The 27,103-nt window shown below is 60.0% G+C and overlaps 1 protein-coding gene across 8 annotated transcripts in view; it reads left to right on the top strand.

The window, feature by feature from the left end:
• The window catches only part of SLC19A1 (solute carrier family 19 member 1), a 47,414-nt gene that overhangs the window by 2,370 nt on the left and 17,941 nt on the right, over nt 1-27,103 (top strand). Inside the window, exons 1-2 of one of the 8 annotated variants that reach the window (XM_054675143.2) lie at nt 11,271-15,904; nt 21,919-22,156. In XM_054675143.2, the coding sequence (XP_054531118.1) occupies nt 21,968-22,156 (189 nt within the window). In that variant the 5' untranslated portion in view covers nt 11,271-15,904; nt 21,919-21,967. The other 7 variants (XM_001157360.8, XM_009441630.4, XM_009441635.5 and 4 more) reach the window with 7 other exon arrangements.

Below are 27,103 nucleotides of genomic sequence, written 5' to 3'. Positions count from 1 at the left end.
CGATTCTCCGGGGCTCGGGCCTCCCTCAGCTCCAAGCCTGGGTGCTGCTCTTCTTGTTTCTCTGTTTGGCCTCAGCCCAGCATTGGGTTCGTCCTCATTGGCACTTGGCCACTGTAGTCACCACTCCGCAAGACCCCTCACCTTTGTCATTCCTCTTCTTGGTCCTTCAAATCCTCATTCCCAACTCCAACCTCCGCTCCCCTGCCCCGCCGTGTGCGGCTGTCCTTGCTGGTGTTGTCTCTTCCCTCCTGTTCTGGAGGAGTGTGTGTCTCTTTGTTTGGACTCTGATTTCGCTTCCTACCATGGTGCCAGTGCCACATCCCATTCCCACATGGCGTCTCCAAGACCCCTCCCTGCTGTGTGGTGGATTAGCTCCTGTGGGCGCCACCGTGGGCACCCTAGCGGGGGTGCCAGTGCCACATCCCATTCCCACATGGCGTCTCCAAGACCCCTCCCTGCTGCATGGTGGATTAGCTCCTGTGGGGGCCATAGTGGGCACCCAGTGCGCTTTGCCTGACCCTCCCCAGGTGATGGACACGGAGTGTCCCGCTCCTGCCGGCCTCATTGAGCTGTGGGCACGTCCCTGTGTGGGCCCTGTGTGGCTGTGGGAGGAGTCCTTGGGGGGTGGATCCTGGAGAGGACTTTGCTGGGCCCTGGCGTCCCCACCTCTCAGGGCCAGGCCGCTCCCCAGGAAGGCTGCACGGTTTATGCTCCATGAGTGACCCCAGGGCTCCCCTATGCCCACGTTCCAGCCACACCTGGCACGAGCCAGTTTCCTACATTTTGGGAGCTGGGGGCTGTGACGTGCTGCCTTCCGCAGAGTAAGCTGCATTTCCGATGTTTTGGCCCCTGCGGGTTGTCTGTTCACATGCGGATCCTGTCTCTGGGGCTGTGGCCGATTGCCTGAGGTTCAGCTGTGCCCACTGCCCATGTGGAGGGCTGTCTGCCCCCATCATCACCAGAAATGGATGTCACAGTGAAAATAAATCTGCTTGTCACACTGGGGGCCATTTTGACAGCAAACTCCATGTCTAGCAATTTCTCTTAAAAATACCCTGTGTGAGGGAATGATGCGCATTTGAATGACTAGTTCTTCACTGCTGTTAATGAGGAACACGGAAGCTCTGCGTGTGCTGATGTGGAACCACCTCCGAGCCAGTAAGTGAGAAAACTCACGCGCAGGTGTGGCCCCACGTCCAGAGGTCCATCTGCACGCCCCGGGCTCTAGGTTTGGCCGGATGCTCCCTGGACAGAGCTGCAAATCAGAATCCACAAGTACCTGCAGGGGCCTCAATAAAATAAAGACTGAAAAACAACTGGAAAAAAATATAAATCTTAGCAAATCTTTGCAAGTTGGAGCTGGAAGACGTGGCCTTCCTGTGGTCTCCGGAGGACGCTGCCTACCGCTGGTCCCCATGGGGGACTCGCCCACACCCCTGGCCATTTTCAGTGTGTGTGTTTGTCTCCTTGTCGGTGCGTGGTGACACCTCACCGACCTAAATCCACAGATGGGGGCAATTCCCTGATGGACCCAGGACACTGACACTCACCCGGCCTCAACGTCGCGATGTTTCCACACAGCTGAGGGGCTAGCAGTTCTTCATGGTGCTTTTTGACTTAAAGATGTTTTTAGGTTGGATGCAAGCACGTCTACCCATCTTTTCCTTTGTGATTTCTGCCACTGGCATCCCCAAATTTATGTAGTTATTGACTTCCACATGAAAATTCAATTTAGGCCAGGCACAGTGGCTCATGCCTGTAATCCCAGCACTTTGGATGGCTGAGGTGGATGGATCACGAGGTCAAGAGATCGAGACCATCCTGGCCAACATGGTGAAACCCCATCTCTACTAAAAATACAAAAATTAGCTGGGCGTGGTGGCGTGCACCTGTAATCCCAGCTACTTGGGAGGCTGAGGCAGGAGAATCGCTTGAACCTGGGAGGCAGAGGTTGTAGTCAGCTGAGATTGCAGCATTGCACTCCAGCCTGGGGACCTAGCCAGACTCCACCTCAAAAAAAAAAAGAAAAAAGAAAAAGAAAAAGAAAATTCAATTTAACTGAAATGTGTTTCCCTGTGTGCTGAGAAATTGGAACACAGCTCCATCTTGTTCCAAGCAACCAGGTGGCCATGCTCTGTCCTGCCCTGGCAACAAGCCTGCCCCGACTCCCTCAGATTCCCGGCCGCAGGGCTTCCTGTAGCAGCTCCGCTCCCTACCTGTGCCTGCCCTCACTCAAACCAAACGCAGTCCTCTCACACATTTATTTCTGGAGCTGAACTCGAGTCACACTGGCCACATGCGAAGAAGAAACACCCTCTGCAGCCCAGTCACAGCCCCACCACCTGCTGCACCCCTGGGAAGATCCCCAAGGCTCGCCGGCCAGCACCCCTTCTGTGGCACCACTGCCTTCCCGGGTTCTCAGGGGGTCTCACTGCAGTGACAACGGGGTGAATCCTTCAAAGGGTGAAGGGCCCACTGGGGATTTCTCAGCAGCCAGAGCTGCAGGCCCACACCCTGGGGCCAGGCTGCAGAGCCGGCATGTCTGAGTCCCAGCTGAGGTCCAGCCAGCCGTGGCCCACCTGGACTTGGGGGGTCTCAGCCTGTCGTCTTGGATGCTGGGTGTCATGCACTTGTCTGGCCTGATCTGTCACCGGCCGTGTGGAGTCCGACTAGAGAGCCTTGGCCCCAAAGGGTTTTCAGAAGCCGCCTCCAGTCTCTCGTCAGCACGGGACGTGCTAACCACTGAGCCCAGGCTTGGAGACGATGCCGCCGCTGTCTGAATATGGAGCCACTCGGCACAGACTGCCTTGGATGGCACGACTCTAAAAATATCCCCAAATAGGTGGCCTCCTGGTCATGCCCTCCGAAGAATGGAGCTCATGTCTAAACAGGAATGATTCCGTCAGACACGCAGGAGGCAAAGGTGAGCATCACACTATCACTCCCCATGCCACTGGGCTCAGGAGGCCAAGTCCGAGTGCCGAGGGCACGGCCACCCCCACACCCGCTTCCCCTCCGCAACCATCTGGGCTGCCTCTGTGCTGTTAGTTGAGCAGAGGGCTCAGCCTGAGCCGGGACAAGCTCCTCACTAGCATCCCCGAGAGTCACCAGAGCCCAGGACAGGGTCCAAGAGAGGCACACTGTCTGAGTGTGGTGGAGGGTTGAGGCTCCCCGGGAGCCTCAGAGCATCCCTTCTGCTCAATTCAGGGCAGTGAGTGGCCTTGGTTTGGGCCCCTGCACCCTGGTCCTGGTCACTGCACAAACCCCCAGCCCTCGCTCCTCTGCTCTGGCCATGAACCACTGCAGGGCTGCGGCTGGAGCAGGACACTCCAGGCGGACCCTCACATGCCAGCAGCCTCCGGGCCCACCCGTCTCTGTGACAGAGACTACCAGCAAGGTGTGCAGGGCCCGGGGCTCAGGGCCAGGCTGGGGCCACAAGGCACAGGCCAGCACCTGGTTCACCCAGAGCAGACGAGAAGCCTCAGGATAATGTGGCACGGGCTACGGGGTCAAAGCCGGGGACTCCAGGGTGTCACGAGGCCAAGGTCTGTCTCCACTGATAGGGAAGACCCATCTCCCGGGCCACTGTCTGAGCCCCAGTGCCCTGGCCTCGGGTTCTCTATCTCAAATCCCTTCCTGCTGCCAGGGCTCCAGCAGCCCCAGGGCCCAGCCTCCAGCTCCGTTCTTCCTGAGTCCTGGGCAGCTCCATGCAGTGGGTGCCGTTGTGCAAAGAGCTGACACGTGGGGAGGCAGTGGCTGGTGCCCAAGTCCTGGCACCAGGGCACTGGCCAGGCCAGGGCTGAGCCCAGGGGAGGTTACATGGTGTCCAGAGGCCTCTCGGAGTGGCCGGGCATCTGAGGTGCCGTCCCAGGAGACACGTGCAGGCCGGTTGCCGTGCAGGGCCCCCAGGAAGCCCCAGCCACAGGTCTCCCACGCCACCCTCCACCCCACCTCTCTCTGCATCCAAGATCTTCCAGAGGACGTGAGAGAACATTTAAAATACTTTGGTGCAACAGAGACAGATCAGCCACAGAGCGCTTGACAACGTCCTGTTCTGTCCTGTCTGTGACAGCTCCGGCCATGTCCCTGGCCCCCACCCCGTGTCTCCTGGCGCTATGGCTGCAGACAGGTGTGTCTCTGATTGGTTTCGTCTGCACGGTGTTTTGAGAAGAATTCAGTTAGTTTTAATTAGTACAAATTTAATCAATTTTAATTAATTTTAACTACCTAATTTTAAGTCTTTAATTAGTTAAGAAAGGCAGGGTTTCACATAAGAATTACAGATTTCAAGCTTCTCTTTAAAAGTTGGAAGCATCAAACACCCAAGCCCGGGCGCTGGTGGGGAGCAGCGGGGGAGGACGAGCTGCTGACGAGCGGGTCTGGCTCAGAGCAGCGTCCACCCTCGGCCCTCACAGGCCCCGCTGCCCGCCAGAGCTTGAGCTTGCAGTCTTGGGTCCGCCCGGTCTTTCTGTCTGCAGTGGAGGTAGAGACGCTGACGTGCTCAGCTTAGGAGTCTCAGGTCTCCCCGGACCGCAGGCCGTGAGGACCTCTGCTGGTCATCCCCGGGGTGGCTGCAGCCACCCTCTTCCGGGGACTGGAACGGGAGCATCCTTGTGGCCTGGAGGGGACCCTGCTGGTGGCCGCCCGATGCTCAGGCCCCTCTTTCCAGCTCTGTGTGCCCCACCCCAGCTTCTGTTCTCGGCTTTGACCTATGACCTCCGACCTTCAGAGGATTAGGGCGGGGGTCTTCCTGGAAACCTCAGAGGATCGTCTGTGCCGTGGCCACCTCCCGGGTGTAGACCTTGCTGCATGCGCACCGTGGCCATCTCCCGGGTGTAGAGCTTGCTCCATGCGCAGCGTCGCGGTGATGTCACTCACTGGGCCCGCAGGGACCACGTGGATCCTGCCTCAAGGTCCGCGACCCCCTCCCGGCACCTCCAGGACCGTGCATGGGCGGCAGCCGGGCCCCTCGGCTCGCGCGGAACTCTGCGTGGGTCGCTTTCTGCCAGCGCCCGCCGTTCGCGTGGAGCCCACCCTGCTCGGGAGGCTGCGGTCCCAGGGCCTAGGCCAGCCTCAGGCACTCCCCACGCGGGCCGCCCCGCCCCGCCGCCCTCCTGAGTCCCAAGTGCCCGGGACGGTGGGTTGGCCTGCAGCCCCTTAGCCCCTGCGCGCTGCCATGCAAGCCCGTCCCCTTTCGCCGCCGCCCCCGCCGCCGCCCCCTGCACCTCTGTTCCCTGCAACCCGCGTCGCCTGCATCGCCACCCAAGCCGGTTCCCCTTCCCCCCACAACCTCCCTCATCCCCCTCCCGCCCCCAACACCCCCCACGGCCCCCAGCTCTCCACACCGCCCCTGCCCCCCATACTGTCCCCGCCGCCCCCGCCGCCCCCACCCCTACCCCCACCGCCCCCACCCCTACCCCCACCCCCCCACCCCTACCCCCACCCCCCCACCCCTACCCCCACCCCCCCCACCCCTACCCCCACCCCCACCTGCAGCGCTGCCGCCCCCGCCGCCCCCGCCGCCCCCGCCGCCCCCTGCGCCGCGAGGCTGCTGGGCTGGGACCCGCGGAGGCTCCGGGCGCCGCTCGCCCCCTGGTGGCCACTCCCCGCGTTGCGTCGGGGAAACCCGAGGCCTCCAGGCGCGCGCACAGGGCGGCCCCACACATAACCTGGACGTGCTCCTGGGCGCGGGGTTCTGGGAACATCGACCCAGGGAATGGACCGAAAGTACCGATGTCGTCAGAGGGGCTGCTTCTGGGAAGAAGGCGAGGGGCCTCGCCATTGAAGCCGGGAACAGGGCCCGCTGCTGGGACTTAATGAATCTGGACAGTTAAAAGCAAATAAAATGGGAAAAACCGAAACTGTAAGAGAAAGATTCACTTGTCAACTTGTCATAACAATAATGTAAAAATGATAGCACAGCAGTTTAGTCACCACAGCCAAGCGGAAGGAGATGTCCAAATGTCCATCCATAAATGAAAAATCAAAATGTGGAGACGCACACAGGGAGGATCGCCGGCCTGAAACGAAGTTTCCACGCCGCTGCCCCGTGCAGGGACCTGGAGACACGATGCTGAGTGCCCCTGGCCAGGCACAAGAGGACGCCCCCTGTGCGTGGTTCCTCTCAGAGGCCCCGCGGTGGCCAGACCCGGCCAGAAAGTGGGATGGGGGCGCAGGGGATTGGGAGGGGGGCGCGGGGGATTGGGAGGGGTGCGCGGGGGATTGGGGGGCATGGGGGACTGGGAGAGGGGCACGGGGGACTGGGATGGGGGCGCGGGGGACTGGGATGGGGCGTGGGGGATTGGGAGGGGGCGTGGGGGACTGGGAGGGGGCGCGGGGGGACTGGGATGGGGACGCGGGGGGATTGGGGGTGAGTGTCCTGGGTGCAGAGCTTCAGTTTTGCAGGACGAAAGAGTTCTGGAGATGATGGGGGTGACGGCCACACAACAGTGTGAATGTCCTTAATGCCATTGAAGTGTGCAGTTGAAAATAGTTAACATGGTACGTTTTATGTCTCTTTTACCACAAAAAAATACAAAATAATAACAGCAAGGCCTAGGGCTGGCACTGTGATTGGCCGGGCTGCCTCCCGCTGAGCCGTGTCCCCTGTGGCTCCTCTGGACTTTATCCCGGGGACCCTCACGGGCTGGAGGGAGGATGTGGCCTGGAGTCGTGTCCTTCATACAGCACCATGACCCTTGCACAGGTCCTAAAGGTCAGCGGCTCCTGTCCCCTTAGGCCGGTGGGAGGGATGCGCTGTGCCTGGAAGGACGCGCTGTGCCTGGAAGGACCAGTAGAGCTTGCAGGGCAGGACCCAGCCCCAGCCTCTGCTTACAAAACTGCACCCACGGCAGCAAAGGCCCCTGCCCTCCAGGCCCAGCCTCCAGCGAGGCCCCCGCTCCGGTCCTGCCCCAGCCCTGAGCCTGGCCACCTGCCGCCCAGGTGGAGTCTTGTTTCTTCTCAGCATCGGTGCTGATTCCTCCAGGTGAGCAAGATAGTGGAATCTGCCCCCTGCGATTTGCCAGGAGGAAGAGCTTGCATTGCGCGAGGGCTTGTGTAAAAGCACGTGGGGGGCGCCACGGAGAGCTGGGGCTGGCACTGCCCTGGGTGCCCTGTTCTGGGCGAGAGGCCGTCTGCTCTGCTGGTGACCGTGGATTATAGCACACAGCCGTCGTGTGTTTTGGGCAGTGTCCTCCTATCAGCACAAACGCAGGGACAGGGTGGACGGGTGGACCAGCCCAGAGACTCCCGTGTCAGATCAGACTCATGGCCCAGGAATGACCTGCAGGCTCCACATTAGGGGTCTGGGACACACCCAGGGCCAGGATGAGACTGACCCCAACCCACTAAGACCCGCTCCACTCCGCTGAGACCAGTCCCTCTCTGCTGGGGCTGGGGCTGTCCCGGGTGCCCTGTTCTGGGCGAGAGGCTGTCTGCTCTGCTGGTGACTGCGGATTATAGCACGCGCTTATCCCTCCTCCGCGTGGTCCCAAGACCCGGGCCTGGGTAGGACCCGGGGTCTCTGCACATTCGAGGGCTGCAGTCCTGTCCTGGCCTGAGCCTCTGGGTGGGTGTCGCTCTCCCCAGGGGCTCTCCCTGGGGCCCCCGACCCAACAGCCACCGATGTCCAAACTGCCTGCTGGTAGCACAGCCTGTGGGTCTCCCTGGAGTGGACAGGAGGGCAGTTTTGTTCTTTCCCTGGGACACTCCTGAGAGCTGGACCAGCCTGACCCCTGCTGCTCAGGCTGGGAGGGAGGTCCTGAGGCCAGGATGTAGCTCCCTTGGGCAGACACAGATGCAGCAGCAGCAGCCCAGCCTCTTCTTTGGCCCATCGCAGATCTCTCTGGTCTGACAGTGGCCTCACCCACTCCCTGGGGTCATCACTGTCTCCTCCTGAGGAGGCCGTCAGTCCCCACCACACAGCCAGCCCCGTGGAGCGGCGAGACAGTGGGTCAGACACTCGGGCAGACACCTTTTGTAGAAAAGCAAATTCCACCCCATGCTCTGAGGAACACACCTGAAACAGCCATAAGGAGGCCGCACAGGAAGCCGAGGTCTCAGGCCAGCGCGGCGGCAGAACACGCAGGCGGTGTGGGTCCATCTCCACGCTGCCCTAAAGTACGGACATAAAGGCGTGGACATGCAGGGAGGCGCGAACCCCAGTCACGGCGGGGCCCTTCACTCTGGCAAACTTGACACATACCCCAGACAATGCATGAATGAGGCTATCAGAGATTGAAATCCCACTATTTGCAATTTAGATTTTATTCATATAAAACACGATGTGCATAGAGAATATGCATTTTTCGAAAGCCCATGAAAAAGTTTAAAACATAACCCAAAACCAAGCCACAAATCGAAGCTCAAAACAATTTCACAAAATGAAAACCTGCTTAGGCCACGTTCTTTGATCTGAACTTTATAAAACGACATATTAAACCAACAAACAACAACATCTGGCTACTGGAAACGTTTGAATCATTCTCTGTAATGAGTCATGAGTCCAAGAGGAAATCAAGCAAAAATCACGTCCTACGTAGAGGCTGACAGCAACAAGTGTAGTGACACAGCGTCCATGGGCCTGGCCAAAGGTGCCCCGTGAGAGGAATGAATTATTAAATGGTTTATTATTCCTAGTTTTATTCAAATTAAAGGAACATAGCAGTTAATTCAGAAACTAGAACAGAAAAGGAACAACTAAGTCAACAGGAAAAAGAAAAAATAATGAGAAAAGCAGAAATTAATTAATTGGAAAGCAATTAAAACTTGATTTTTTTTGTTTTTTTCCTTTGAGATGGAGTCTTGCTCTTGTCGCCCAGGCTGGAGTGCAGTGTCTCGGCTCACTGCAACCTCCAATTCCCGGGTTCAAGCTATTCTCCTGCCTCAGCCTCTTAAGTAAAACTTGAGTTTTTAGATCCAAAAGGTAGTTCCTTGAAAGAAAATAAGAGGAACAGAGAGTGCAACCAACCCAGGCGCAGCTGGGACTGTGAAGAACAGGAAAGGGACTAAGACGAGGGGGAAGGTAGAGGAGGAAGTGGGTGTTGTGGGGAGGAGAATGGAGGCGGGGGCCAGTGCAGGGAAGGTTGGGGAGGGTGGGGGAAGGGTTGTGGGGAGGCGGGGGGGTGTTGGGGGGCGGTGGTGGGAGGGAAGGGGACAGAAAGGCGGAGGAGAGGGGAGGAAGGCAGAGGAGGGAGGCAGGGAGGGGAGATGGGTGTGGGGGGAAGGGAGGTTGAGGAGAAGGTGGAGGAGAGGAGAGGGGTCTGCAGACTGCACGCCCCTGCACTACTGCGTGTGAAAAGTGAGAGGGAACGCCAGTCATCCAGGAACACGTGAATACTGAAACATTCAGAAGAAGACGACGAAATCTGCATGCAACAAAACCACGGAAGCCCGGGGCCTGCAAGGCCAAGCCTCCCAGCGGGGCCGCTGTGATCCTGAACCGTGAATGGAGAGCTGGCTGTGGTCTCCCCTTGGCTGGGAGAACTGAGCTCCATCCTGCCCAAATCTCCCTGTTTATTTCATGCAGTTCCATTCTGGATCTAATAAGACCGTGTAGTCAAGGAAATTGGAGCTGGAGAACCAGCCCTTTCCACGTGGAAACGTTCACTTGTGCTTGTGGACGGGGTGGCAGGTGGCCCATGGGAAGAAGGGAGCACAGAAGACCCCGTCTCCATGGGGTCTGGCATATGGGGGCCTGAGGTGTCTGTGGGGGCTGGAGAGAACCAACAGCTGCCACCTGGGGACACAGTCTCATGTGACCCTTTGGGGCTCAGAGGCCTCAGGGGGCAGGAGGCGCCTCCCCAGGAGGGAAACACCCCAAACCACGGAAGTGACCAGGGCAGTGCATGGGGTGTGGGAGAGACCAGGAGGAGGTGCCAGCCTGGGCTGGGTGGGCAGGAGCAGGATGCACAGCAGCCCAGGAGGGGCTGGGATGGGGTGGGCGGTACCCCACACTGACCCCTACTGTCCACTTTTGGCCAATCCTGCAACATCCGCATGTGCCAGCCTGGCCGGGGAGAGACGGTTCCCAAGATGCCAGAGAGTTCGGGGCTCTGCAGCCTGGGAGGGCTGCCCTGGGGCTAAGAAGGGGCAGAGATGGGGGTCTCTGTGGGGACCAGATGTGAAGGAGGTCACATGGAGACCTACGTGGCTGGAGCATACTGGACCTGTACCCCATCTGCAACCAAGAGCCACAGTGTGCGCCCAGCTGTCCCCTCCCCACCGTCCACCACCCCCCACCTGTCCTCCTCCCCACAATCCTCCACGTGTCCCCCTCCCCACCACCAACCACCTGTCCCCCTGCCCCTCCCACACCACCTATCCCCCTCCCCACCACCCACCACCTCTCCCCCTGCCCCTCCCCCACCACCTGTCCCCCTCCCCACCACCCACTACCTGTCCCCCTGCCCTTCCCCTGCCACATCACTGCCCTTTTCTCCCGAGGCTGAGGGCATTCTGGGTTCTCCCTTGTAACCAGCTGAGGCCTGGATTGTCTCCCAAGAGACACGAGAGGGCTTGGAGCATTCGACGTGCTTCCAGGCCTTTCCCCCACTTCCAGCAGTGCAGGCTTTTAAAAAACAATTTTATTGAGGTGCAATTCACATGCCATAAATTGCACCCATTAGAAGCAGTTGTTAAACATGTCTGACAGATGAACACAACCATTAACCTCTACCCCCATCAGACACAGAACAATTCCACTGACCCCGAGCCTCCACCACAGGCACCTGCTCACCTGCCTCCTTCCAGGACGGAGCCTCCCTCCCCCACAGATGGACTTTCCCAGGCTGGACTCTGGCCCCCCAGCACGAGGGTGCTGAGACTCACTCAGTTGTTATTTCCTTTTAGTCTGAGTAGTCCCTGTTACGTGGATGTACTGCGTGTTTATCCTTCATCCCATAATGGATATTCGGGTTGTTGCCAGTTTTTAGCAGTTACATGAGAACAGGGTACAACCCCTGTGCATGGGCTTTTGTGGGATCATGCATTCACATCTCTTCAACAGATGCCTAGGAGTGGAACTGTGGTTCATAAAGTAGACACATGTTAAACTCCACAAGAAGCTGCCCCACTGTTTTCCAAAGTGTTTGTAACATTTCACATCCCCATATACCGCTCCACAGCCTTGTCAACACTTAGTATTGTCAGCTTCTTAAATTTTAGCCTTTACAGTAGGAGTGGTTTGGTACTTCAGGCCTTAATGACAAAGGATTATGATATTTATGATATTAGGTACATTTTCACGTCTTATTTAAGTGTTCAAATCTTTTGCATATATTTATTTATTTATTTTAGACAGAGTCTTACTCTGTCACCCAGGCTGGAGTGCAGAGGTGAGCTCTCGGCTCATTGCAACCTCCACCTCCCAGATTCAAGCAATTCTCCTGCCTCAGCCTCCTGAGTAGCTGGGACTACAGGCACCCGCCACCACACCAGCCTCATTTTTGTATTTTTAGTAGAGATGGGGTTTCACCATGTTGGCCAGGCTGGTCTTGAACTCCTGACTTCAAGTGATCAACCTGCCTCGGCCTCCCAAAGTGCTGGGATTACAGGTGTGAGCCACTGTGCCCGGCCTCTTTTGTGTATTTTAAGAAGTGGGCTATTTTCTTATTACTCAGTTGTAAGCGTCACTTACGTGTCTGGATACAAGTCCTGTATCAGATACAAGGAATATGAATGTTTCCTCCCAGGTGTGGCATTTTGTTTGCTTCCTGTGTCACTGGACACAGATCTACAAGTTTGACAGGGTTAGCTTTTAGTTTGAGTCTCAAATTAGTGTTTGTGAAAGGGACGTGATAAAGTCTGATGTTCATCTTCCCCTGTGGATATCCAGCTGTTCTTGAACTATGTGATCTAGAGACCACCCTTTCCCCAACTGAATTACGTGGACACCCTTGTTGGAAATCTGTGGTCCATGTGGGTGGTCCTATTGCCGGACTCCACCAGCTTCCCTTGGTCTCCATATCTCTGAGCTCTCCGACGTCACTCTTCTTAGTCACAATTGTTCTGGCTATTGTAAGTCTTTTGCATTTCCATCTCAATTCTGAATCAACATCTCAATTTCTAAAAAATAAGCCTGTGAGATCTCTGTTGGATTGCACTGAATCTATGGATCAATTTGGGGAGAATGTTCACCTTAATAATGAGCCTTCCAATTGTCAATGAAAAGAGTCAAACTATGTAAAATATATGAAGAGATTTATGCTGAGCCAAATATGAGTGACCATGACCCTTGACGCAGCCCTCAGGAGATCCTAAAACATGCGTCCAAGGTGACTGGGCACAGCCTGGTCTCATACATTTAAGGGAACATGAGACACCAATCAAATACACGTAAGATATACACTGCTCTGGTGTGGAAAGGTGGGACAACCTGGTGGGGGCTGGCTTCCAGGTTACAGGTAAAGCTAAACATGTCGGGATTGGCAATTGGTTGAAAGAGTTATTATCAATAGAAAGGAATGTCTAGGTTACAGTAAGGGGTTGTGGAGATCAAAGTTTTAGCAGCAGATGAAGTCTCTGGGTCGCAGGCTTCAAAGACTAGATTCTAAATGATTCTTATCAGACTTAAGGTCTGTGTTGACGTTGAAAGTTGGTCAGCTTTCCCTGAATTCCAAAAGGGGGTCAGGTATAATGACGAGTATCCATCCCTCCCTTCCCCTCATGGCCTGAACCAGTTTTTCAGGTTAACTTTGGAATGCCCTTACCCAGAGGAGTGGTCTGTTCAGAGGGTTGGGGGCTTAGAAGTTTATTTTTGGTTTACACAATCCATGAACAAGGTCTGTCTCCCCCATTTATTTAGCTCTTCACTAATTTCTCTCAGTAATGTTCTGCAGCTTTCGGTATAGAGAACTTACACATTTTTCATTAAATGCATTCTTAGATATTTTCTGATTTTCATTGGCGTTGTAAATGCTGTTTTTCAAATTCTGTCTTCCAATTATTTGTTGCTAGATTATAGAAGCACAATTACTTTTGTATATAGACTTAGTATCTCATGACCTTGCTAAATGCCCTTATTATTTCTAGTATTTTTGATAACCTGTTAGGATTTCCTGCCCTGACAATTGCATCATCTGTGAACAGAGACTCTGCCGCTTCCTTCCCAATCATTTTGTCTTCTAACGTCATGCTTAGGTTTCTCGGATAGCTTGCTTGCAACCAAGATGCATGCCTGTGATTGTGGCGGAGCTTGATGCAAACCTCCTCCGACCCCAGGATGTTCCTGTAGCCGGACATCACTCCACCTGTGGGCAGGAGGGTTATCACCTCCAAGTTCTGGAAATGAGGACCAGGCAGTGTAGGCTTCAAACTCCACCTTGCAGTGGCCAGATTTCCACTGGTTATTTTAATGTTTTTCGAACACTCTTTTGTTAGATGACATTATTCTAAACAGCTGCCTGTGATTCCAGAGGTTCAAACCTCCCCCTTTCCCTAGTAAAGATGGGCTATTTAAGCATGATTTTGTGAAAGTCTGGCTGTAGGGAGACTTGGGGGCATCGGGATTCAGTGTTCTGCTGCTGGGCCAGGCAGGGCTCAACTGAGAGGGGCTGGGCCTGCTGGGGCCGCTGTCCGGGGCCTCAGTGGGGCTCGGAATTCAACTCCATGCCCAGAGGACCAGGTGGGACACCCTTCCAGGGAAGAAGTGTGGCAGGCACAGGCCCAGGTTAGCCCCACTGCTGTGACAGGCTGTGACAGGCTGTGAGGGACCTGCGCTCACTTGGGGGATGCGGAAGCCAGGAGCTCCGGGGCTCCAGGCAGGCCAGGGACAACGCTTCTTCCTCTGGGCTTTGCTTCTCCGCTCAGCCGCCACAGGGCTTCTGGCTTCACAGAGAAGGTGCTGAGGACGGTGGCCCGGCTCAGCCTCTGAGAGGATGGGGGCCACAGCTGCAGGCAGGCCTGGGCTTGGGGCTAGTGCTGGGAGGCCTGACACAGGGGCATCCATGTCAGTCCCCCTTCTCCAGACCTTTGGGCCCCTAGGCCCTTGTGATGGGCCACCCCTGGCCGCTGGGAGTGTTAGGAGGTCAGCTCGTGGAAAAAGTGGGGGCGAAGGCCTGGCGGGAGTGGGGGCTGGAGAGAGGGGCAGCTGCAGCAGAGACCCACTGGCCAGCAAGCGAGGCAAGGCATTTACAGGGCACACTGCACCTCTACCAAGCAGATTCAGATGGGAGCAGAAGCGCCTGTCATTCAGCAAGGTGAGACTGGGGAGACGTCTGGAAGTGCGGGAGGAAAAACTGGCTGAGGCCATGTGCAGGCCAGTTCACTGCACATGCTGGGGCGTGGCAGGCCGGTCCGCGCCCGTCTTCCTGCATATGGGGTGCCGTGTGCAAGGAGCATGCATGTGTATGTCTCTGTATCTCTGTATGTCTGTGTCATGTGTATGTCTGTATGTTTACGTCTCTGTATCTGTGCATATGTCTTGGTGGTGTCTGTACGTGTGTGTATGTATGGGGAGGGCTGTTTTTGTGTTGCTATAAAGGAACACAGAGACTGGGTATCATAAAGAAAATAGGTGTAATTGGCTTACGGTTCTGCAGGCTGTACAGGAAGCATGGTGCCAGCATCTGCTCCTGGTGAGGCCTCAGGAAGCTTCCACTCATGGTGGAAGGTGACGGGGAGCCAGCGTCACATAGCAAGAGTGGGAGGAGGGGAGGGCAAGGGGGGGATCCCGGACTCTTTTAAACAACCTGCTTTTGAGTGAGCTAACTGAACAAGAACTCACTCATCACCAAGGTGATGGTGCTAAGCCATTCATGAGGGATCCGTCCTCATGATCCAACACCTCCCGCCAGGCCCCACTTCCAACACTGGGAATCACATTCCAACATGAGATTCGGAGGGGACAGAGAATCCAAACCACATCAGTGTGTGTGCATGTGTCTGCGCATGTCTGTGTCCATCTGCATGTGCACGTCTCTGCACGTCTGCGTGGATCCGTGTGTCTCTGTGCATGTGTGTCCATGTATTAGCATTTGGTCCAAGCCTTGCTTCCAGAGCCACAGCCACCACAACAGCACCAGCTGAGGGAAAGGGCTGCTCGAATGCCACTGCCTCCCTATGCTGACGGGGACCTTAACCACAGGGACAGCCCTGTGTCTCTCCAGCCAAGGCAGAGGACTGGCCGGTTGGTCTCAGAAGGCAGTGGGTGGGCAGGGTCCTCATTCTCTGGCAGAGATTTCTTGGGCCTGGACTATGGGTGCTAAGGCTGCTGGGGAGTGGGGGCCCAGGAGCTGGGGATGGGGCATTGCTGTGGGGTGGGCTGCAGAGCCCACCTGAGCCCCTCCAGGAGGGGAAGGGGTCTCTGCGGCCTGCAGCCCCCAGACATCACTGTATATGGCTGCAGCCTACAGGCTGGAGGGCTGGGATCCACACTGCTGGGCCCCTGCTGATCCCTCCAACCCAGGGCTTCTCCCAGGGACCAGCTCTCCCTCCCATCCCTGACGCTCAGGCACTTAACTATTTGACAAACCGATGATGAAACACGTAAGGACGGGGACCGCTGGAGGCTCCTGAGGGCCCAAGCACAGGATCCATTCCCAGATGCCAGTGTCACTCCCAAGTCACCTGCGTTTGTAAGTCTCTATTTTGGGTGGAGCCCTCTGGAAGCCCACGCCCCACTGTCTGTGGCCACTCCTCGCAGTCCTCAATGGAGGTTTCTGTAAGTTCTTCACGAGTCTCCTGGCTCTTTCCTCAGAGCAGCTGCCTCCAGATTACAACTGCCAAGTGCTGTTGGTGGCGGAAGCCCTACCTCCCCACTCCGAAGCAGCTCCTGCAGGAAACCTGGGCCTTGTGTGGCTGGGGAACTCCCAGGACTCCTGCCACGCAGGGGGACCCGAGGGCAGCTTGGGCAGGCCCCTCGCGGGCAGCGGCGGGTTCGCTTGGCTCCACCTGGCCGGAGAGACAGGTGAGGGACTGGTCTTTGTGGCTCCCTGCCTTGCTGTCTCCAGGCGGGAGGGGGGTGGGAGCCATCCTTCTGTGGGAAGGGGTCTAGGAGCCCCGCTGCTGTTCATCCCCACTTCCCCTCGGCTTCCTGGCCTGTCCTGCGTGTAAAGGGAGCAGGCTGCCCTGGCGAGCTGGCCCCATGGCTGGCTCCTTTCTGCCTGGAGGGAAGGAAGGGCCCCTCCTCCTCCGCGTTGCCCCTCCTGTCTTCCAGCAGGGCCAGGTTCTGCCCACCCGTGGAGAAGGCCAGTACAGGGGAGAGAGCCAGGGCTCCCACGAAGCAGGGGGTCCCTCCAGGCGAGGCGCTCCATCCTGTAGTGTTCCCTTAAATTCTGCAAGCTACCCCAGATCCCCCATTTCCAGCCAACAAATCCTTTTTAAGTTTCTTTGAGATTTGTTCGTGTGGCTTGCTACACTCAGGACTCTGGAAAGAAGGCCCAGGCCAGAGCTTTGGGCAGGCGGCCATTTAGGGCAAGGGCCCTGTGTTGGCTTCCTGGTGGGGTTGCCCAGCTGGTGGGCGGGAGAGCCAGAGCACCCCCGCAACACCAGGAGGCAGGTCGCGGATTGTGCTGTCTACACTCCGGAAGGGGTACATTCCAGGGGCTGCTGCCCCAGACTCACCCCTCGCCTGGGACCCGCACTCTTGAGCTGTGGGTACCACGGTGGCCGTCCCCTTCTGTTCTGTGCGGCGGACTTCCTGGCTCCTTAGCCTTGGGGCCCCCACAGCCCTCGGCTTGGCTTCCCTCCCCATAGCCAGGCCCTGGATAACTCCAGGGTAAAGTGACCCTGAGGCCCCCCACTTCCCCCCGTGTCCTGCACAGGCCTTGGGCTTTCGGCGGTGCTGTCTGCTGCAGCCCCACGCCTTCCTGGGAGAGTGGCCCAGGCCCCCCTTCCTGAGTGTGACTGCGCTGCCGTCTGCGAGGCCTGCGCGGGTCTCCCCCGGGCTCTCCCTGCTGGGATGGGGACTGGTGGCCCCGGGCCACGTCCTGGATCCGGCTTGCTCCTTGGTACAATCCCTTACGGGTCACAGTCAGGCAGGAGGGCGGGCGGCGGGGTCCCGGGGGCGCCGAGTTCGGGGCCGTGCGGTCCCCAAGAGCAGGCTGTGCGTGTCCCTGTTGGAGCCCCACGAAGGCGGCCCAGGGCCACCCCTGAGGGCGCGTGGGCCCGACCCGCGTCCCGGATCCAGCTTGCGGCCAGGAATGCAGGTGTTCAAGGGTGCCAAAAAGAAAACGCACAAGGCCTCGTCGAGGTGGCGGGGGTCAGGAGGGGGGCTAAGGAGGGGACCGGGGGTGGGAAGAACGCGGGGGAGAGGGATGGCAGGGTGCCCGCCCGAGGGACCGACACCTCCGCGAGTGGCACCCCAGGATGCTGACGCCGGCGGGGGTGGGGGCCCGAGGGGCGGTCGGGGTCAGGGGGCGGCCCCAGGGGTAGGGCCGCAGCACGAGGGGCCGCGTGACCCCTGCGGTGACCGGGTGGGGAGAGGCCGGCGCCGGGGCTGGGAGAGGGCCGTGGGCGGGCGCGGCCGTGGGTGGGAGGATGCCCCGTGGGGACGCTCCTGCCGCAGCGCCCGGCCACGCGCGAGGCCCCGCCCTCAGGACGCGTTCGGTGGGACGGACCCGCCCACCCCGCAGCCGCGCGCCCGCCGCGCCGCCTTGTGGGCGCTGTAGTCCCGGAGTCCGCGTGCGCGGGGCCGGGTCCGGGAGCCCCAGAGCAGCCGCCCCGCCGAGTCGCAGGTACTGGTGGGGAACGGGGCCACGGGGCCGCGTGTCGGGGGCTGCGGGGTGTCTCGGGGCCCTGGGGTGAGTGGGGGGCGCGGGCCGAGGTTTGCAGGGCCCTGTGAGGTGAGTGTGGGGGCTGGCGCTGGGGTCCGCGGGGCTCTGGGGAGGGTGCGGGGCGTGGGCCGGGGTCTCAGCGGGGGTCGCGGTGGCCCGGGCGCCGTGGGCTGCGTGCCGGGCGCCTGGCAGAACCGTTGCTGTGCAGCGGGTTTCCCGCCGCTAACTTTCCGCCGCAGCCTGCTAATGGGGTGGGGAGTCCCGCCCCCCAGCCTGCCCTCCGCGTCATCCTGGGGCGCCAAGTCCCACCCCCGGGTCTGGAGGAAAGCGTGGATCCGGCGTTCGCGCCCAGGCACGTGTTGCTTCGGGACGGGCCAGCCGGTGGGTGAACCCTGCCAGCCACGCGTGGGGCGGGCCCCTGGCACATCTCCAGGCCATTGTCTCCTGTGCCAGAAGCTTTGTAGGTGCAACTTCCCCTTGGAGCAGCTGTGGGTGCGGATCCAGCGGAGTAATCCCGAGGCGTCTCAGAGAGAGCCTGGACAGCCGCTGGAGCCTTTCCCGAGTGGGTCCTTCCAACACCTCCACAGCAGGAAAGCCATCCCCCTAGGGTCCTGTCCATCGGAAACTCCTGTCCTGGGGAGTCTGGCCTGCCTGGCCTCAGGACACAGGCTAAGTAAGCTGGCCCCGAAATCCAGAATGCATCCAGAGGGAAGGTGGGATAAAGTCCTTGGAGGTGCCTGTTGGCCGCCCTGTAAAGAGGTGGCCTCCCCCTACGGAGACCCGAGGATCCCCGCACAGCCCAGATTCAATCAGCAGAGCCGAGGTGCCTCTGGCCCAGTGCACCTGCCTGCCCTGTCCAGGCCTGGGAGCCAGGCTGCATCTCCCTGGCCGCCTTTGCCTGGGTGCCACCTGTGCACTGCTTGTTGCAATTGCTAATTGCTTTCTTTCCGAAGGGGCTTTGGTGGATTTTTATAATTCCAGATAGTACAGTTATCTCTGCTGGACACAGATGAGAAACAGTGCTTCTCGGGTGTTTGGGCCTGCAGCAGTGATAGCCAGAGGGTCTAATTATGCTGTTAGGAACCCTGAACTTGGTCATCTGAACAGGGGTGGGAGGGTGTGCAATGCTTTCTTCTTCTTCTTCTTTTTAAACTAGCAGGCGTTCTAAAAAACATCACGAACATTCTTGGTTAACCTTCCAGAGTAGGAGCTGGTTTAAACATGGAATGATAGGTGGCGTTTGCTTTCCGTTTTGATTGCAGGTCTCTGGCCTTCTCTGGTGCTTGGAAGGACAGGGCCTGGGTGGGGGTGGTCACTGCGGACAGTGGGGCCGGGGATTTGCGGGGGCTGTTACAACCTTCTCCTGAAGGCAGGGATTCTCTCTGCTTCCCCGTGGCCCTCCTGTCTGGTCGGGGACTTCCTTCAGATGCCGGGAAGAGGCCTCAAGCTGTATGGGACTGGGCTGGGGTCTGGACACTTGGAGTCTAGGCGTCCCCTGGCTTGGGGCTGCGTTTCTATGATGGTGACCAAGTTCCCTATCTTTCCTCTTGGAGGTGGTCTTGGCCGTGATGGCCAAGCCTCTGTCAGTGGGCTACGTTCACCGCACATAAGTTGAGTATGCTGGCAGCAGAGGCTGACTGTTAAGACCAGCGGCAGCCCCTTGCTGGCAGAGACTCTGGCTGTCTCTCCAAGGAAGGAATGTTCTGGTCGCTTCTGGAGGTGGCACCTTTCAGAACAGGGGGCCCAAGTACCCAGAGCTCCCGGGCCCCTGGGGGTCCTGTGGGTGGGGATCTGACTCCTGCGGCCATGGACTGTGGGCCCAGACCCTGGGCTTAGTTCAGCTCCTGATGGCTCCCCGTTGTCTGCGGCGATCTGGTTGCTCTGGTTGTCTGGGGATCGGTGCGCCTGTCTAAACCTGCTGACAGGTGGGAAAGTGAACTTGACAGGGAGTCCCAGGGCCAAATGGGTCTCCCAGTGGGGAGGGGTGGGTGCGGTCTGAGGTATGTCCAGCTCTACCCGTGGCCTCTCTGGGCATCAGGGTCCCTGGTGATGGAGCCCAACCTTTGTGCACTGATCTTCCCAGCTATTGACAGGCCCTGAGGAGGCGTGGAAGGTGAGGCCGAGGCAGGCGACCGTCAGATCTGCCTCAGCCTGGCAGTGGCCCCTGCCTGCGCTTCCTCCTGCCTGGCCGGCTGTTTTCATTCTGGCCCTTTGAGAACTTCTAGGGTCCTGGCTGCCTCCAATGGAGGGTGCTGGTCCCATCTTCTTCCCAGCTGTGCCCTGCCATGGAGCTCCGGAAACCTCGAGGTTCCCCTAACCCTTCCCCCTCCTCCCTGCGGCCCCCATTGCAAGCCCACCAGCCTCTGCCTCTTAAGGGCTTCCCTGCCATCACCTATGTTCCTTTGTCACAGACATGAGTGTGTAGAGGTGTCAAGACGGGACCCCAGATGATGCTGATGGCTTTGCCTAAGTGGCCTGGGGAGGGTCTCTCTCTCTGGTCCCTGAGGGCCACCTTTTTCCTAAGCCTGTGTGTCAGGTTGGGGGCGGTTCAGGGAGCACTTCCAGCCTGAGTGGTCTCTGATACGTGGAGACTGAATGCTGAGAGCCTGGGGCAGATTTTCCTAGGGGTCCCTGGACCCCCAAAGCTGGCCCCACATCGAGGGATGCTCTGAGCCCCTGCTGGAGGGTTGGAGGAGACTCAAATCCAGACCCTCTGCAGACCCCCCTGCCACCCTCCCAAGCCGGCCCTGTGGCGAGGCACAATTGTCCGACTGTCAGCCCAGTGCAGATGGGATGGCGACCCCGCCCCACAAGGCTGCTCAGCTGCCCTCTGCATGCACTGCATCCCCACCCCACCTGAGCAGCAGACGGCCTTTCCACGCGCACTCTGCCAGGCCTGGCCTCCGGGAGCAGAGGTCAGCTGATACAGACGTGAGGTGCACCTGTGGGGGACCAGGGCCGGGTCCTGGCCTCACGGGGTTGGCTTGGCGTGGGCGCCTGACACACTTGTTTATGGCAGTTCACTTTTGACTTACTTGAAGGAGAACTTTACACCGAGGCCTTAATGGAAAACCAGAGCCACGTGGCACCTGGAGACATGATTCTGATAAGTGGACAGGCTTTTGCCCCGCAGCTGAAAGGCACAATTTGTGGTGGTGAGACGTGCCCTTGCCCACACCGGAGGAGCCTTTCTCCTGGGCAGAATCAGGACTGAAAGAGACACGCCCTCGAGTGTGCTTCGTGCTGCTGCTGCTCCGCCATGTGCCCTGGCCGTGTGGGGCGGGGGTGCTGGCGGGATGGTCCCCAAGGTTGGGTGCATGTTGCCTCGTGGATGAAGGCCTGTGGTCTGGGGTGCTCCATCTGGAACGTGTCAGGTCCACTCATGGCTCCTGCCAGCTGCTTTCGTCTCGGGTAACCTGCCGCCGGGGATGCTGGGGTCCCTGGGCTCAGGGGCTGGGCCTCGGCTCCATCCCATCCTCCCTCCCACGCGTGTTTCACCCCTGGCTGCTCTCAGCCCCGTCAAGGACACCTGCTTTTCCCTCTGCCCTTCCCTCACTGTGGGCTTGGCCTGCACGCCCTCCTGCCAGGGCACGGGGGTGGGTGCCTTCCCCACGCTCATGTGCAGGATCCAACCCCAGGCTGATGGGGACCTGAGGCTGGTACCTGCAGCCTCCCGCCGCTGGCCACCTGTGGTGTGACCCCGGCCTCCAGCAGCGTCCGTTCCTGCCTGTGCCCTCCCTGGGCCACCTGGGTACCACTAGAGCAGCAGCAGGCACGTGGGCTGCCCTCAGGCCTGTGGGGTGAGGTGTGCCCCCCCGACCGCCACACGTACTGCCCAGCAGTGCCATGAGTCTAGTGTGGCCCCAAACCCTAAATTTTGTTAGTTTAGTTAATAAAGTAAGTCAATTAGTTAATTAACTTGGTTTTATTGGCATTTAAATCACTGCATGTGGTTGGAGATGTCCCTCAGCCTCAGAGACCCTGGAGGTGGTGACAGCCTGGCCTGGGGGACTCCGGAGCGGCTCAGGTGTCGGTGGCTCCCAGTTTGGTGCTACGGGGTGAGGATGGGTCTGGGGTCTGCATTCGTCTCCAGGGTGGCGTTTGGTCCTGAGTGGCGAGGAGGAGGCCGGCACTGGGCCTCGTTTTGCCGGGTAGGGAGGCCTGCAGACCATCTTCCAAGGTGCCCTGACTCCACCCCTCCTTCCAGGCACAGCGTCACCTTCGTCCCCTCCGGAGCTGCACGTGGCCTGAGCAGCATGGTGCCCTCCAGCCCAGCGGTGGAGAAACAGGTGCCCGTGGAACCTGGGCCTGACCCCGAGCTCCGGTCCTGGCGGCGCCTCGTGTGCTACCTTTGCTTCTACGGCTTCATGGCGCAGATACGGCCAGGGGAGAGCTTCATCACCCCCTACCTCCTGGGGCCCGACAAGAACTTCACGCGGGAGCAGGCACGTGGGTGCCGGGGTGCCGGGCGGCCGCCTGTGGGTGGGCGGGGAGCAGCTTCTGGAATAGGCACGTGGGCGCCGGGGTGCGGGGGCGGCCGCCAGTGGGTGGGCGGGGAGCAGCTTCTGGAATAGGCACGTGGGCGCCGGGGTGCGGGGGCGGCCGCCAGTGGGTGGGCGGGGAGCAGCTTCTGGAATAGGCACGTGGGTGCCGGGGTGCCGGGCGGCCGCCTGTGGGTGGGCGGGGAGCAGCTTCTGGAATAGGCACGTGGGCGCCGGGGTGCGGGGGCGGCCGCCAGTGGGTGGGCGGGGAGCAGCTTCTGGAATAGGCACGTGGGCGCCGGGGTGCGGGGGCGGCCGCCAGTGGGTGGGCGGGGAGCAGCTTCTGGAATAGGCACGTGGGCGCCGGGGTGCGGGGGCGGCCGCCAGTGGGTGGGCGGGGAGCAGCTTCTGGAATAGGCACGTGGGTGCCGGGCGGCCGCCAGTGGGTGGGCGGGGAGCAGCTTCTGGAATAGGCACGTGGGTGCCGGGGTGCCGGGCGGCCGCCAGTGGGTGGGCGGGGAGCAGCTTCTGGAATAGGCACGTGGGCGCCGGGGTGCCGGGCGGCCGCCTGTGGGTGGGCGGGGAGCAGCTTCTGGAATAGGCACGTGGGCGCCGGGGTGCGGGGGCGGCCGCCAGTGGGTGGGCGGGGAGCAGCTTCTGGAATAGGCACGTGGGTGCCGGGGTGCCGGGCGGCCGCCTGTGGGTGGGCGGGGAGCAGCTTCTGGAATAGGCACGTGGGTGCTGGGTGCCAGGGCGGCCGCCTATGGGTGGGCGGGGAGCAGCTTCAGGGGCCAGGGCGCTTTTCCTGTTGGATGTGCGAGCACTTGAGGCTGGAGTGGGTGAGTGGCCGTGTCAGCTGATAATATGGTCCCGGAGGGAACCCGGCTGGGGTCTCACACCCCCTGCAGCGGGCACCATCAGATGGAGGGGCCTGGCTTCGGCCTAGTAACCAGGCTAGATAAAAAGTGATATTGTGTCCTGCAGAGAGGGAGCCTGCCCCACCCCACCCGCCAGGCCGGGCTCATCGGCCCTCCTGGTGAGGAAGCCCACGTCCAACCCTGCTGGGCACCTGCCTTCAACAGAGACTTAGTGGCTATTTACCTAAAGAGATTATTGAAGGAATTTTCATTTTACTCAGCCATGAGGACAAAGGGTCTTACTGAAACTGTTCTAATAGGCTTATGCCCAGTCACGGGTCTCTCAGGTCACGTGAGCGGTGGAGGCGGGAGCGGCTGTATCTGAAGCAGTTTCCTCCTGGAGCTGTGGGGTCCTTGTCCATAAGGCACATCCGCACAGGAAGAGCCTGGAAAAGCGCTCTCACAGGCTGCCGGCCCAGCTGGTCACCCCGACACCCCATCCCCGGGCCCTGGGCCTGCTCACCTGCCCATCCCAGCCGCTGACCCCGTCCTCTGCTCCCACATGGCTGACGCTCGGCATGCCTCTTGTTCCCTGTGTCTCCTGGCAGGAAGCCGGACCCCACCTCTCCCAGACTCTAGAATTGTGAAACTGATGTGCGGCCGAGGAGTGTGCTTTTGGGACAGTGGAGGTGCTGCCCTTCCCGCGTGCCCAGCTCAGAGCACCGTGCGGCGTGATTGTGTCTTGTCCCACGGCCAGCACTGCTAACCGCCAGGCTGGGTCACTTTCTAGGCGAGGACAGGGTCTTGCCCTGGCTCCGGCTGTCGGTGGCGGGGCTGGGGCTGGAGCGGCGGAGCCATCTCCTTGACCCCTCATGAAATGCCTTCTGCTCCTGGCCAGTCCGCCCCTCTCCCTGCCACCCACTGACCAGATGGCATCTCTGCTCTTAGTGGAGGGCCACTGTCCACCGCCAAGGTTATTTATAGGGATGAGCATTGTGTGTGGCGTTTCCCTTAAAATAACAAAATAAGAAAAGTCTCTAGAGCGAAAATGTTTAAATCCCATCTGCCTGCCCTCTCGTGTTGTACATTAACGGATTAAAAAGTAGATTCCAGAAATTAAGCCATTCCACCAGGCCTTGGATGTCCTCAGAGGGACGATGGGTGCAGGCGCTCTGCGCACCTGCCACTTGGTGAGGCCCCCGATCTCAGCCCCTCTGGCTGCAGGAGAGGCCCGGGGAGAGCTTCATCACACCCTCCCTCCTGGGGCCCGACAAGAACTTCACGCGGGAGCAGGCACGTGGGCGCCGGGGTGTGGGGGCGGCCACCAGTAGGTGGGCGGGGAGCAGCTTCGGGGGCAAGGGAGGCCCAGCCTGCCAGGACTCGCCAGCCCCTGTTGTTGCCAGGCTTGTGTCTAGGAAGTTCACGTAAGTGGTGTCTTGTGACCCAGCTTTCGCAAGTTGCTCTCCTGCCCGATCTGACTTGAGAGACGTTCCACGTGGGTTCGAGGCTGTTCTTAAGCTGCGCCTCCTGGGTTGAACTACAAGGTGCTTATCTGCTGCTTTGCTGGAGGTGATCAGGGGATTCCGGCTTCTCCCACTGCAGGTGATGGCTGCAGGTAGAGCACGAGCCGGCAGCCTCAGGCAGTGGGCCTTGACCCAGCTGGCCCGGGCTGGCGCTTCCAGTTCACTCCTGGGGCGAATGCTGCTTCCTCCGCAGCCTGCCACGGGCTGCCCATGTTCCCCTCACCAGCTCGGGTGGGCTGCTGAGCGCCGGCCGTCTGGCCGCTGTGAGGAGCGTGGTTTCCTTTGCTCACATTTGCTCTGCCGCCATTTCTCCCGCCGTGGGCCGGTGTTTCCCGGCAGCCCTGTGGTTGCTGTCCTCCTTGGACCTGGTTCCCTTTTCTGCCTCCTGGGGACCCCGTGCCCTTGGGATTGGACCCGTTGTGTGTTACATACGGTGTTTCTCTGGAGTCATTTTGAATTTGGCCAAATTTCCCACCAGGGTTTCTGCTTTGAGTGTCAGCTGAGAGCGCTTTCCCCGGCCGAGTCCGTGAGGTGCTCCTGGGTGCACTGAGGTTGCCTGGGCCCCCGCTGGAACTGTGCTGTGTGGTGGGAGCTGCAGCCCCCGCCCTCCTCCAGGGAGACCCCCCGGCCCAGGACCCTGTGCACAGCAGTCCCTCCTGACCTGCGGCCCATGCCCCGTCCCCAGCCAGCCCCTGTTGGGTGCCCTTCTGTGGCATCCAGTCCTGCTGCCCCACGCCTGGCCCTGCCCTCGCGTCCTGCCTGCCTTCGGGCCTTGCCCACCTTCCCGCCTCCCTGTTCAGAGAAGCCGCCCTGAGGCCGTCTGGATGTAGATTTGGGCGCAGCTGCCTGCACTCTGCCCATTCAGCCTGGACCCCAACCAAGACCTGTGGAGAGCAGGGCCGACGCTGGGCTCAGGCAGCAGGAGGCTGTCCTCGTGTCAGAGTCGTGGCCGCCTGACAGATGCCACCTCCCTGCTGGGACCGTTGTAAGGGCCCCTCCCCCAGCAGCCTTGTAAGTGGGACGCAGGTCACAGCTCTGGGCAGAGCCTCCCTGCTGTCTGCCTGCCAAGGCTGAGGAAGGGGGAGTAGGGGCCGTTGAGGAGGTGCAGGGAGAGAAGCGGGAGGGCTCTGGGTGGGTGTTAGGGGGTGTTCAGGCTCCACCTTGACCCCGTGGTCTGCCAAGGGGGAGCTCTGCACTCAGACCCTCAACTAAGACCAGGAGGTGCCTGATGAGGCCCCAGCCTGCAGAGCCAGCTCCTGGTGGAAGAGGAAATGAGGCATGCTCCATTCATTCAGACGTGGGTGAGGCTTCTAGGACCCCGGCCGCCCTTTTCCAGAGAGCCGTGGGGTCTGGGGAGAGCCTCTCTGCTGGCTGTCTACCATTTTGACTCTGGGCTGTGGGCAGGACCTGTGCCCCGGCCAGGGGCTGGGGCTGTCATGCCCCCGCGTAGCCTCCTGTGTCTGGGGGTCGGGGGTCCCTGAGGTCCTAGGAGGGCCCCTGCCTCTGAGCCGCTTCTTTTGGAATCTGCAGGGGTTCCCTGGGCTGGCCCTGAGGAGGAGCCTCCCCCAGTCGAGCAGGCCATCAGCCAGGAGAGCTTGCCCACAGAGGGGCTGTTTGATGTCCCCAGGACATTGCTGTAAACACAGTGCAGAAGCCAATGGCTGGCCCTGAGGCTCTCTGTGACCCGGCGGGCTCACTCAGCCTCCTGGCACATGACCTGCCCTCAGAGTGTCCTGGAATGTCCTGAGCAGGACGGAGTGCCGGAGGGACCTTGGGTGCCTGGTGCTGCTGGGACCACAGCCTTTGGGTCAGCCTGGCCTCCATGAGGGTGCAGGCTCCGGGGTGCGACCTCAGGGTGCCCTGAGGTGGGGTCTCTGGGCAGCCTTCCCCTGAGCCCCTGGGAAGCTTCTCAGCATGCCGGCCTGGCTGCAGGGTCCTATTGCCCAGCTGTTCACAGTAGCCGGTGGCCGGGCTCTGAGCACATCGGGCCACACATCTTGGGTGTGCCAGACACGAGGCTGAGAGCCCCCGGGGAGGCGGCGTGGCTCGGCGCAGCACCCCATGTGCTGACCCAGGGTTTGGTCCTGCCAAGTGTGGCTGGCAGGGGCTGAGGTCACCTGGGGCAGCACGAGTAGGGCTGTGGGGTTACTGGTGGTCAGGCCTGAGTCGGGTGGGGCCTGCTGGAGGCCCAGAGTCCAGCAGGGCCCTGCTGGCTCATCTGGTACCAACCTCCGGTGGATCTGAGGTGGGGTCTGGTGGGGCCCGTGGGCGGGGCCACCTGCTGAAAATGCACCTGGGCCCCAGGGGAGGCTCCAAGCATAGGGTGGCTCCCACATCAGTCCCCAGGGAGGGGCAAGGCAAGCGGCTTGGCCTCACAGGGGTGGGGCCTCTTCCTCTGGACTGTGCCCAGGTGTGCCCAAGTGTGCCCACAGCAGCCCTGGCCCCTGCCAAGACAGCTGAGGACGTTTGGTGCCTGCCTGGAGTAGTCTGGGGCAGTGCCCTCTGACCTTGTCCTGTAGGAGGTAGCACCC

Source organism: Pan troglodytes, chromosome 22 (assembly GCF_028858775.2).
Source record: "Pan troglodytes isolate AG18354 chromosome 22, NHGRI_mPanTro3-v2.0_pri, whole genome shotgun sequence".
Classification (NCBI taxonomy): domain Eukaryota; kingdom Metazoa; phylum Chordata; class Mammalia; order Primates; family Hominidae; genus Pan; species Pan troglodytes.
This window is presented reverse-complemented; position numbering and strand designations above follow the sequence as displayed.